At 35.7% G+C, this 13,781-nt stretch overlaps 1 protein-coding gene across 1 annotated transcript in view; it reads left to right on the plus strand.

Annotated features, from left to right (window-relative positions):
• Positions 1-1,060: 1,060 nt before the first annotated feature.
• The window catches only part of LOC129880570 (calmodulin-binding transcription activator 4), a 47,731-nt gene continuing 35,010 nt past the window's right edge, over positions 1,061-13,781 (plus strand). Inside the window, exons 1-6 of the mRNA XM_055954657.1 lie at positions 1,061-1,392; positions 11,767-11,892; positions 11,982-12,097; positions 12,277-12,365; positions 12,650-12,695; positions 13,050-13,446. Of these exons, the coding sequence (XP_055810632.1) occupies positions 1,380-1,392; positions 11,767-11,892; positions 11,982-12,097; positions 12,277-12,365; positions 12,650-12,695; positions 13,050-13,446 (787 nt within the window). The 5' untranslated portion in view covers positions 1,061-1,379. The remainder of the gene's footprint in view (positions 1,393-11,766; positions 11,893-11,981; positions 12,098-12,276; positions 12,366-12,649; positions 12,696-13,049; positions 13,447-13,781) is intronic.

The raw sequence follows: 13,781 nt of genomic DNA on the forward strand, positions 1-13,781 counted from the left end.
GATGAACAAAGACAGGAGAGGATTCAACGGAAGTAAAGGCTTCAGTGAAAATTCTTAGTACAAGAAACTCCATTTCTATATAATCTTTCAACCTTACTCTTTATGATATGAATGTTTCAACAATTGCATAAAATAGAAGATTTACTTAATCAATATACAATTTTTTTTTCTTTTTAAATAAGTTTTTCATTATATTTATTATTGCCAGTTCTTTTATTTCAATGCTTCAATTGTAGCTTTGATTGTTTTGTTCATATCTATTAAGACTTATTCCTTGATATATTTTTTCTTTTTTGATTTAAGTGTGCATTTGACAAATTGGATTTTGAATAAATTGATTGGTAGATGACAAAATCAATCAAGTTGCATGTAGTATTTTATGTTGTTTATTCAACTTTGAATTTTATCTTTTCTTGAATCCAAGTTGTCAAGCCAAACTGCCGACTTTTAGACCATAGTCGTTAGTTTTTTCCAAGAAACTAATAAAAGGATGAATATTGTGATTTTTGATTTAGATAAGAGATGTTTTTTGGTCACTTTTATAATATAACGATATACTTTAAGTTTGTCCCATAATTAGGGATGTTTTTAGCCAAAAGCTTAACTTATTCAGTTACAAACTGGAGTCAGCTGTAAACCAACAAGCTTACACGTTCAGATAGTCCTCTTTTTTTTCTTTCCAGAATAAGAGTCGATTTGGATGAGACCAACTTAAAGCCCCCTTTTAGCTTTTGGACGTGTTTGCCTAATGCTAACTTTAAATCATAAAATTCTTAAAATCAGTCAAAAATGAAAAGTTATGATTTTTAATTTTTTTTCTAGGTGCTTAAAGCCATTTTATTTGACCATGAAAATTACTTTTATATCCCTTATATTTTAACTAAATTCCCAAACTACCCTTTTTATTCTTTTAACCCTAAAATTCAAACACTTATTTTCAATATAAGCACTTTTATCCAAACACTCAACTACTTATTTATAAAAATAACTTTCAACACTTATAAATTCTAAAACACTTCATACATAAAATTATTTTTTTTAAGGCATCCAAACTAACTCTAAATTAACTAAAACAAACAAAACTCCATTTCTGAAGCGTGGTAGCTTTCACTCTCAGGCTCAGGCTGAGCTCGTTACAGAGGCTCTATCGACTCTTACAAAATTCAAGCCGTCCTTTTCCAGTCAAAATACACTCTCTCTCTCTCTCTCTCTCTCTCTCTCTCTCTCTCTACACCACCACCAGTGCCACCGTTGCCGTTTCCGTCTAGGACGATTTTGGGTGGCCATACGATCTGTTCAACTTTGGTTGAAAATTTGATATGAAAGCCGTCGGGAAGATTTCTCTGCACTTCTGAAGTTTTTATTCAGTGCTACAAATTATGACCGAATCAGGTAAAATAACTGTACTTGGATCACTTATGCGTTAAGCCCTTTTCTTTTATTCATTTATTCCTGTTACTGTGAGCTCACTCATTTTTGTGCTAAATCTCTTCAATTAGTTTTGTGTCGGGAAATGCTTTTTCTTTAGATGAATTGACTTCTGTGTTTCAGTATTTATGGAGTTGGTTAAACCCCTATATGTTCAATTTTTAAATCTTTTAATCAAGACAGAATTTTGACTGATCTGAGATACCAGATTGAAGAGCTACAATGGATGTCAATAATCATCTTTCGAAAGTACCTTTCTCGGGTATACGTTAGTAACGACTTATCCCAAATCTTTATGCGGATCATAAATCCTCCTCTTTATCTGGACATGGGACCGGCTATCCTCTGTCAGCATAGGTGGAGATACTTTTGTCTTACAAAAAAACAACATATTCAATGGAGTTTGAGGAGGGTAGATTGTATTCATACCTCACTCTTACCTTAGAGGAACAGAGACTTTTTTGATAAGCCTCAGCTCAAGGAAAAACAATCCAAAGCAGTCTAGGAAAAGAAGTAACGGAAGTATAAAAAACAATATATAATAACAAAAACAACACATAGTAACAAAACTATAATAAACTTATATGAAAGTCAAGGTACAACTAATCAACAGATAGTAAAATCAATCAAAGGACAAGAAACTATAAGGGAAATACTATGACTACTAATATGAATGGGCAACAAGACAATGTATTGCTACCTAATACCTTTTTGTCCTAATTCGTGACCTCCACAACCTCCTAACTCCTATCTAAGGTCATGTCCTTCATAAGCTAAAATTGTGCCACGTGTTGTCTAATTAAAGGAAAAAGAATTGAGTATTGAAAAGAAATAAGTTGAGTATACCAAAATGGATATAGAGGATTAGTATAGCTGACAAGTGACACCTACTAATTTGAGACGGATGTATGTATAGTTGATAGATTGACTATTTCCTGGGCATGATTTCCTTGGTTAGTGGTGATCTATCATGATTTCCTTGCTTAGTGGTGATCTAGACTTTTTTGGTTTACAAATGCTAACGGCATGTCAGACTGGAAAAACATGAATTACTATGTATTTTATTTGTGGATTGTCGTGGTTGTTGTGTTATTGTTTTATTGTCATGATATATTCTCTTTGGAGTGAGAATGGATGAGCTCTATCGGACAAAATTGCAGTATTCTATGCCAAGTGAAAGAGAATACTAATAAAGAAAAGCAAAACGCTATCCTTTACTTCAATTAAAAAACAGAAGCAAAAAAGTTAGTCTCTTTCAGCTGATTGACTAAAGTGAAAAGGTTGTCTCATTCAACTAATTGACTAAAGTGAAAAGGTTGTCTCAAGGGCACACTCACAACAACAACAACAACATACCTCGTGAATTCCACAAATGGGGTCTGGGGAGGGTAGAATGTGTGCAGACCTTACCATTATCTTGTGGAGGTAGATGTGCTGTTTTCGAAAGATCCTCAGTGCAACAAATCTAGGTACAAAGAAGACAGAGACAATGACGAAAAAATGGCAGGTAACAACAAAATAGTGGGATAATTGAAATATCAAAACAAGAACTACAATAATACTAGTATAATGACAATGACAAACACCAACCATCCTAAGCAAGACAATAATACACTACCTATTAACCTTCTACCCTAATGCATGTCTTTCACACCCTCCTATTTAGGGTCATGTCCTTGGTAACCTAAATTTGGGTCTTGTCCTGTCTTATCACCTCTCCCCAATACTTCTTCGACCTACCTCTGACTCTCCTCGTATCCTGTATAACTAACCTCTTGTACCTCCTCATTGGTGCATCTCCTATTCATATGTCTAAACCATCTTAATATTGCTTTCCTCATCTTACCACGGAGGCCACACCCACCTTATTACAAAATCCTCATCTTTAACCTTATCGCTCATAGTATGACCATACATCCACCTTCAACATCCTCATCTCCGCAATATGCATCTTCTGGACATGAGAGTTTTTGACTGGCCAACACTACGCCTCATACAACAAAGTCGGTCTAACGACCACGCTATAAAACTCACCTTTGAGCTTCGATGGTACTCTTTTATCACACAAGACTCCAGAGGCAAGGATTCACTTCATCCATGCCGCACCAGTACGATGTGTGATATCATTGTCGATGCCCCCACTCCCTTGAATTATAAACCCAAGACATTTGAATCTGTCGCTCTTGGGCACACTCACTTTTGATTTAAAATGGTTCTTTCTCCTCCCTCCCATGTTAGTTGGGCTTTGGCTTTCCTTTGTGCTTGCCTAGTCAGTCAGTCAATCAAGGTGACCGATAATTGATTATCTAGGCTTGCTCCAATGGGAAGGGCTAATTAAAGAGTGGTCTCCGACCGACCCTCTCTAGAAGTCTAAGGATCCCAGCTAGTTCGTAGTCCATGGTTAAACACCTCTTCTTGCATGGATTACAAACAGTGCAAAATAAATTCCTTTACTCAATGTCTTCAAAAAGGGGAAATTTCCCACCTACATAAAATGGAAGATCTTAACAGAGTAGCAGTTTGATGATATGCTATCCTGTTGTGAAATCATGCAAGAAACCTCACTTGTAAATGGTTAAACACTAAAATATTGCACATAATACTGACATAAGTTAGATGAAGTTGCAGTACACATTTGCTTGAATCCATCTCCTCAATGGATATCATAGCTCTTTTAACCCTCATCTCTCTTGTGCAAGTGAGCTCTTCCTATTCATGCCTTTCCCTGGATTCGTCTCATTGTCCATCCAAACCATTTCACGCATGGGATGGATAAATAAATTATAAACAATACCACTTGTGAACAGCAAAGGAGAGCCATTAATTTGTAAAGTCATTTAACATTAAGACTCATCATTTGATTGGCATATGAATAATGACATAATAGACTGAGTTGTTATGATAAAACATGGCTATTCGAGCTTCCCTCGGAAGTAAGAGAATCTGAACAGCCAATCTAAAACCTTAAGGCAATGACTGGAGTGACCCAAAAAATTTTAAACCACTTCGGATGTCATTTTATACTTGACGTGAGACACTATATTACCCACCCTTTGGCTAACGTGACTCAAGTTTGGAATTTACATGTGGACATATGAGTGGATTATGGGCATGCAAAAGGTTGATTTTGGTGCCATGTGAGAAGAATCTAAGCATTTAACACAGAGTACGTGAATGCGCGAGTTGCCTGAAGTTACAGTGGTTAGGAGAGATCAGAAACCTGCATGCAATTCGAGAGACTCAGGCATGCAGAAGTTTGAAACGAAAAGCTGTTTGCAACTTGAGCCTTATAAAAAAAATGTTGTTTGTAATTTGAGCCTTATAAAAATGTCGTTTGCAACTTGAGAGAGTTGGACATGCAAAACCTCTGTGGGCTTGCAATGCACATTGCTTGTGCAGTCTTTGTTGACCTGTGATGTTATTGCTTCTACTTTGGGGAGAGGTCTTAGTATGTCTAGTAGTTATTAGTATTCTCTATTGAATTTGTTTGTTTGCTTGTTTTGAGGTAAATACATTTTAAATGGCACTTGTGACATAAGTAGGCTTTTCATGTTAGAGATCAGAGGAGCAGGTGCAGACTTGTATTCAGTATCTGGGAGTAGATGTCAATGTGGAGCTGAGAAGAAAAGGCAACTATATGCGACCTCTTCTACTGCATTAATTTGGGTAGAAATCCAACATTTTTGAAACTTGTCAAATGGGTCAATCCAAGTTGACCTGGTCCATTAAGGGTTAGACCCGTCGGGTGTGGTCTCATAGGTTCAGTTCAAGTTCTTTACATGCCGGGTCTAACCCCTTTATGAAACACTTGCACCAGGTCTGACCCCTTGACCGCTAATCCCTTTAACCGGGTTGAACAGTTGAGGGGTTTTGATTATTTTGTTTTTCCAGATATGTTATGTTTATATTTATGTTATATACTTAATTAATAATATATCATAGTTAAGTTGTTAGATAACAAAAACTTATAAGAGACAAATACAAATTGTTACCTTTATAAAAACAAATATTCAGTTTGTCCCAATTTATGTGAATGTGTTTGACTGGGCACATAGTTTGAGAATGTAAGGAAGACTTTTGAAACTTATGGTCTAAAATAAACTATAAATATTTGTGTGAATAGGAAGTTCAAACTTCAATTATTACTAAATTTAGAATCGTGTAATTATTTTTAGGACTGACTAAAAAAGAAAGAGTGTCGGATGTCCTTCCTACTTATATGATGGTTATTTTCCCTATTACTAAAAGAATGAAGAAAAAGATCGACAAGTTAAGAAGAGATTTCTTATGGCATGGCAATAAAATGAACAAGGGTTTTAATCTGGTAAGGTGGGACGTTCTCACTATAAAAAGAAGAAGAAGCAGGGATGGAAATCAAGAATCTTAGTTTACATAACATGAACTTGCTACAAAAATGGTTATGGAGATTCAACTCAGAAGAAATGGCACTGTGGAGAAACTTTATCATTCAGAAGTTTGAGATAGAGACTAGAGAGGACGTGGATCACTAAAGAAATTACGAGTCCTTTTGATAGTTTTATATGGAGTCTACAAGAAATCAATGGCAGGATCTTCAGAGGAATATGGAAATCATGGTGGAAAATGGTAGAAAGACAACCTTTTGGTTAGATCACTGGCTGGGTCATAACACTCAAATATACCTTCTCGGATCTCTATTCCATAAGCTCTCAGACTCATGCTCTGGTAGATCAATTTTGGTTTCAACATGGATGGGTTGAATTAGAAAAATTGACAGGTTTCCAGTCTACTTCAGATGCTAGGATCTTTTGGTGGAATCTCAAAATATTCAGATAGGCGCAGATGCAGACTGAACAAGAAAGGTATCTTCTTTGTGAAGTCTTCATATCGGTTAAGGTATCCTGTTTTGTTTGGCTGGTGGTAAGCAAAGCTTGTTTAACTCGAGAAAATATACAAAGAAGAGGTCTCCAGATTTGTTCAAGATGTATGCTTTCTAATTAGGACGGAGAAAGTATTGAACATTTATTTATGCATTGTAGAATAACTACAAATTTGGGCACATGTTCATTTGTATTTGGGTATAAATTGGGTTATGCCTGGTTCTACTGAGGAGTTGGTGAGCTGCTGGAAGAGTGCGGGGAAAAGGAATTTTGAGGAGGATTAGTGGTAGATCATTCCAGCGTGTATATGGTGGAAAATTTGGAAGGAAAGAAATTCCAGATATTTTGAAGACGAGATCAGTCCCATCCGGAAAGTTTTGAATTGTCTTTCTTTTTTATTTTTGGTGTAAAACAGAATATGTGGGGGGAAGTAAGAGACTTGGTAGATGTAAGTGCGTAGTATTTTGGATAGGAGTTCCTTTTTTACCTTTTTTCAACGGTAAAGTTCCCCTCTTAACATGTTTTTGTTGTTAAGAATATAGCAATACAATGGGTTACCTGTTTCAAAAGAAAAGAGCGTCACATAAATTGAGACGGAGGAGTATAAGAATACAAAAGAAAGAAAAAAATTATACTTTATTAATTTTTGAATTTGAAATTTGAATGCTGAAAAGCATTCTTAAAAATTGGCTAACTCAAAATTTGAAATGAGAAAAAGAAAATAGCTATTTCTCATGGAAATAGAAAATCACCAACTTTACTAAAATGCAACTTCGCTAAGTATTACAAGCTATGTTGCTCGGACTCGGGTGCGGGTGTCGGATACGGGTATGGATCTAGAGGTCGGACTCGGCATGATCTAAATTTTAAGATTCGTGGGTTCGGATCCGGGTGCGGGGATTCGGCAAAAATAATTCAAAATTCTAATAATATAGCTACAAGAATATGCCTAGATTATGAGAGCTTTTCTCTTCTCATGTCGAAATTAATATTTAGTTTTTAAATAATTTTTTGAAATATTAAAAAATTAGAAACATCATGATTTTAAAGAAATAAAAGATGACAAATGTTGATAATGTTAAGAGTAAGATAAGCAATTTTAAAAGTCAATTAGGATAAAGAGGGAGAATATCTATTATTCAAAATTGAGAAGAGAGTTTAATTTTTAAAGCAAAATTGGATAAATAATTTTCACCCTATATAAAAAAAAATCTTATAACTGTGATTTGACAAATTTGAATGTACTAAGCATTCCAATTCTTGGCAACTTTTATGATAATTTTTTAATTTAAAAGTTCAATTGAGTATATGTAGGTCATTAGTGGGATTTTTATAATTAAGGGACAAAATTTAGGTGAAATAATATTGTAAACAATGTGCACGTGACTATCCACCTCTTCATTATACCAGTGTTTCAAAATGCACACTCAAAAGCCAAAAACAACAAACTCTCAAAAGAATCAAAAGAAACTGAGTTATCTTCCCCGGATGGTTGACCCAGTCATTTCCCCCAATTTCTTTAATCTCTCTTCTTCCCAGCAACCATGAAAATCGAAATAGGAAAAATTATGGACCTATTCAAGTCCCTCCCACCTGCTGCATACACGCAAGGCAAGTCGACCACTCTGCTAAGCAAACAATGTTGAAGACATCTGAAACAGTGATAGAGAAACTAGTTAAATTTTCTACATAATATTGAAGGTATGCCATCCCATGTCTTCAAATCTCTACTTTTTGTTATCTTGAGAAATCATAATCTCAAAATTTTTCTTTAATGTGGTCATGAATTTCGATCAAAGTGTCCGATCTCTATTGACCAGATCTGACACGAATTCCGTACCCAAACCCGTGTCGGTGTCGTGTCGACACGGGTACGGCGACAAAAGTGCCGGGTCCGAGCAACGTAGATTACAAGTAAATTTGACTAATTCTTATGGGAATTGTTTTTAGTAACTTTCATTTCTTAAAGGTAAGTTCTATAGAGTGGTGGTTAGACCGACTATGTTGGATGACCGGAGTGTTGGCATGTTAAGAACTCATATTCAGAAGATGAAAGTCGAGAGATGAAGATGTTGAGGTGGATGTGTGGGCATACCAGAAGACACAAGATTAAGAATGAAGATATCCAGGACGTGGATAGGAATGGCCTCTAAGCTAGACAAGATGTGGAAAGCGAGACTGAGATAGTTTTCCCTCGTGAGGAGGTGTGAACAGTTGGCAGTGGCGGACATCACGAGAGGTAGGCAGACCAAAAAAGTATTGAAGGAAAATGATTAGACATGACATGCCATATCTTGATCTTACTAAGGACATGACCTTAGATATGAGAGTTTGGAGGTTGCTGATTAGGGTAGAAGGTTAGTTGGTGGTTGCGTGTTCTCTCGTTTCCATGTGTGATAGGCTTGGTTGTTATACTTTTGACCTTCTTTCTTATTCGTAGTATTAGCACTATACTTGAAGTTTTTTGTTTTTCGATTTTGACTTCCATTGGTATTTTTTGTGCTATGATTATTGCATTATCTTGCTTTTGTTATTGTTCTTTCCCCTGTTTGTTGTGTTACACTCCCCATTTCACGTTGATTTGTTGTTGTTATTGCACCCATAACTGTATTCCCTTTTTTCAGACTGTTTGACGGGAGTTATGTTAGCCGTGGGTCTATCGGAAACTTCTCTATCTCTATAAGGTAGGGGTAAAGTTCATGTACATTCTACCCTCCGTAGACTCTACTTGTGGGATTACATTGGGTATGTCGTCGCCGTTGTTGTTGTTAGCCAATGGGTTATGGACCGGTTCATGAACAAATTTGATTAAGGGGTCAAAATAATGAACCCAACTCAAACCCCTCAAGTAAGAGGGTCGGGTCAATTAGGGTTTGGGGAGAAATTAGGGGCCTATTTTGAGAGGTTATATGAAGAGAAAATTAAAAGGAATGGCCAATCGGTCATTATTTTAGCGGAAAATGGCCCAATTATCAGCTAATTATCGAAAATGGCCCAAGTTTTGCTCCACTCTTAGCTGGCGTTTGTCCATAGATTTTCAATATTTTTGGGAAACTGGATTCGGGTAAAGTTTGGATTGAAGTTTGAACATGTCTCACCTATAGCTTTTGGGTAATATATATCACTTTTTTAAAAAAGAAACACGAAGCATGATTTATACCATAAGTTCAAAAAACTATTAAAAGTACCCACAAGTTTGACACAAACTTATCATTTTTTATAATGCACTGGATAATAACATTATCTAAAAATTATAATACAATATTTTAATAAAAACTACTAATAACAAAATTACCTGCTATTACAATTAGTTACGAAGATCCACCTTTGCAAAATAAATAAATAATACTCCCTCCGTTTAAAAAAGAATGACCTGGTTTGACTTGGCACGGAGTTTAAGAAAATAAAGAAAACTTTCAATCTTGTGGTCTTAAATTAAAGTTATGTCAAGTGTACAAAAATGCTCTTTAATCTTGTGGCCTGAAACATGCCATGTGGAAATGTGTTGCCAAAAAAAGAAAGTGGTCATTCTTCTTGAAACAGACTAAAAAGGAAAGGAGGTCATTCTTTTTGAAATTGAGGGAGTAAAAAACAATAGTAAATAGCTATTCTTTAATATAATCTTCCCACCACGACAAGCATGCATTTCCTGATCAGATGATTGAGAAGACAAAACAACATTGTTACTTTGAGGGGTTGGGTAGATAGAATTATTGTTGGTCATAATTAATGGGCTTTTATTTATAAAATATAAAATTTGGGGTAAATTTTAAAATTATAAAAGAACTAAACAAGTATATTTTGGCCCAAAATTCCACTTTCTTGTAGTTTTTGGGATTTGGGTTTTATTCCAAAAAAGAATTCCCAAAACTTGATAAATTTTATGCCCAAACAAATTTTGCCAAAAAATTTCCTAAAAATGCTTTCAAAATCTATGGCCAAATGGGTTCTTATTCTTCTCTCTCCCGCTCTTAAAATTTGAATTTTTTTATATTTGTTCTAGTAAATTTGTTATCCTTTTAAATTAATAGTAGAATCAATATCCATTTTTTTTCATTTGATTTTGTGATAATAGTGTGGATACATTGTTTATACATTATATATACATGGCTATACACTATTTATACAATAAGATATATTGTATACACATTATATAACAATGTATAAATGTTGTATAACTTGTATATGGATGTATATACTTTTCTTATATATACTTATACATCATATATAGACAATTATACACTATTTATACAATATGTATAGATACATACATTTCTTATATGTACTTATACATCATGTATAGACTGTTATACACTATTTATACAACATAGATACACTACATATACATGCGGCCATTAGCTGAATATTTTTTTTTGGTGCCCCGTATTTTTGTATAAGAAACCCTTATATGAACTGTTTCATGGGTTGATGACGCTCCACTTGACAAGTCTATTGTCTATGATCAATCCACTTCACACTACAGAAACACATTTTAGCGATTTTGTTTCCCTTGGCCAATTCGATCACGATATAGTAAGCCCCAAGGGACCTACCAAATCCTTATGCAAATTTTCAATAAAGTCGTCACATGAATTTTCGGTGCCTACTAGAGCATAAGGGAGTAATGGTACTGAGAGAGAGTAACTGTAGGTGGCATTATCCAATGTAGTCAGGAGAATGCTCATATTTTTTATAATAGGACGTCGATGAATAAATAAATAAATGATGTGGTAGTGGATGAATATTGTCAATTGAAGCATTGCTAACTCTAGCTTACCTGATTGAAATTGGAAAAGCCATGTTTCCTTTGAGAAGCAAATGTGTGTGATGTGGCCATAATTAATATCTACTTTCTCAGTATTTTTAGAAGAGGAAAAAAAGAGCAGAAAATCTGTGTACCCTGCTCCAAGTTTCATAAGGGCCACTACTCCTTCCCTAAAAGTTTGTGAAACTACAGGGATTTTGGTTGGTATAGTGAAAGAGCCTACATGGGATGGTTTGTGACGATAAATGAGGTAAGAAATATGAACCTGTATTGACAATAAAGCAATCTATCACTTCTAACTGTTCTGGCAGATAAATGACTTCAGTACTTGAAGCTAGTCCTTGGATTGTAAGAACTACTTGTACACTCCCTGGCAAAGGCTTCAAACGTCTTATGGTCTTCATTTCGGAGACATGTAACAGAACAAAATCCAAGAGTTCTGATCTAGCATAACATATGTGTAATTTAAATTTGTAGTGCGCACAGCACACCAAATATAATCCCGTTGTCACTATTTCTATTATGACTCAACTTTCTAATTTTATAGTTGTTCTCCATAAGTAACCACCTGAAACTGTTACTTTGTTAATATAGTTGTTTTCTTTGGGAAACTACTGATTGACCTTATGAATTTTGCCGCTTTGAGAATGGGTTTTAGTGATATGTATCTGCTGAACTAGAAGATTTAGCAACTGCTGCTATTCTATATTTCAGGATATGATATCAATGATTTGGTTCGAGAAGCCCAAATCAGGTGGTTGAAACCTGCTGAAGTTCTCTTTATACTGCGAAATCATGAGAACCACCAGCTCTCCAGTGAGCCATCTCAAAAGCCACCTAGTAGTCTCCTAACCCTCTTTCATTGGAATCCTGTTTTTAGATGGTTATCCTCTTTCATCATATCATCTGAGAAAGTGTTCTATCAACAGGCGGATCATTGTTTCTCTTTAACAAGAGGGTCCTCAGGTTCTTCCGTAAAGATGGTCATAGTTGGCGCAAGAAGAAAGATGGGAGAACTGTTGGGGAGGCACATGAACGCCTTAAGGTAAGCATTTTTATGAAACTCGTCTTGTTGATATTACAAATGACTTTCTAAGAAAATTTGGTGTATTTTTCACATGGATAGAATCAATCCTCAAAATGTGTGCATCTGATGTTCATCTCGCGTTTCCCTGACAATTTTTCATTGAATAAGAAATTCCAAGTTGTTTCTTCCATGACCAGGTTGGAAATGCTGAAGCCCTGAACTGTTATTATGCACATGGAGAGCAAAATACAAACTTCCAGAGACGCAGCTATTGGATGTTGGATCCGTGAGTGTACTTTCTTCTATTTATCTGTAAAATGGTGTTTTATGGGTATGATAACTTTAAAGAAAGAGGCACTGAACTCTCCAGAGTTTCAAATGATAGAGAAATTATTAGGAGTTGCAAAAAAATGAACAAAACAAATATGGAATGCGCTTAAGCTTAAGATTCTAGAGCTTCCTTTTCTGTCACCTCTCTCTCTCTCTTAATCTCTCAGAGAAAAAAGTTGGGTGGTTACTGATTGTCGATTTTTTTCTTTTAATTGTTCACAACTTTGCATGCTTGGGCAGTGCGTACGACCACATTGTCTTGGTTCACTACAGAGACATAACCGAGGTCAGTCTTCTGGAACATGTATACATAAATATCATGCCATGATAAGAGTTCTTGGTACCACCTGAAATTACTTCTCATCAACCAAAGGAGATCTATTCACCATTAAGTTTTTGTTCTTCAGTTTCAACCATCGTGTCTGTAATTTTAATCCTCTGTGAATGCTGCTATAATGTGATGTTGGAGGTGCTTTCCAAGATATCTATTCATCTGTATGTACAGCTAACATTGGAGAACTAAATATTTATTTAATGCATCTTATCAACCTGTTTATCATCTAAAACTTACGTAAGTTGCAATATAATATGTGAAAAGTATAATTAGTCCTAACATCATTTGTTTTACATGTGAGCACAGGGTAGACAGAATCCAGCCTTCATGTCAGAAACTTCTCCAATTTCTTCTGCTTTCTCTCCCAGTCCAAGTTCCTATTCTACTCAACATACGGGCTCTACTGTCATTGCCAGTGAATCTTATGAGCAATACCAGAACCAATCTAGCCCTGGAGAAATTTGCTCTGATGCAGTCATCAATATTAACAGGACGTCAGACACCACAGGGAGAACAGAGGAGGTCATCAGTTCTCCGGGGCTTGAGATGAGTCAAGCATTGCGAAGGCTCGAGGAGCAGTTAAGTTTAAATGATGACAGCATCAAAGAAATTGATCCTCTCTATGCTGATGCAATTAATGACGACAGTTCACTTATCCAGATGCAGGGGAATTCAAACAGTCTGCTGTTGCAACATCATTCAGGTTTGTCATTTTTATAGCTTAATATTATTGTAGAATGCATTCACTTGAGCCAAGGGTCTCACTTGAGCCGAGGGTCTTTCGGAAACAGCCTCTCTACCTCCACGAGGTAGTGGTAAGGTCTGCGTACACTCTATCTTCCCTAGACCCCACTTTGTGGGATTTCACTGGGTATGTTGTTATTGTTGCATTCTAACCTGTCTTTGCCTAGCAAGATACGTCTAGTTCTCCCTCTGCTTTCCTACCTCAGTAGGAAATTGGAAGTCTCTGATTTCAAAGAAAAAGCTGAGGCAAGAGCCATACCTTCTGGACATATGGATCCTTATGATTCTCTGCTT

The sequence above is a fragment of the Solanum dulcamara genome, chromosome 2 (genome assembly GCF_947179165.1).
Source record: "Solanum dulcamara chromosome 2, daSolDulc1.2, whole genome shotgun sequence".
NCBI lineage: Eukaryota > Viridiplantae > Streptophyta > Magnoliopsida > Solanales > Solanaceae > Solanum > Solanum dulcamara.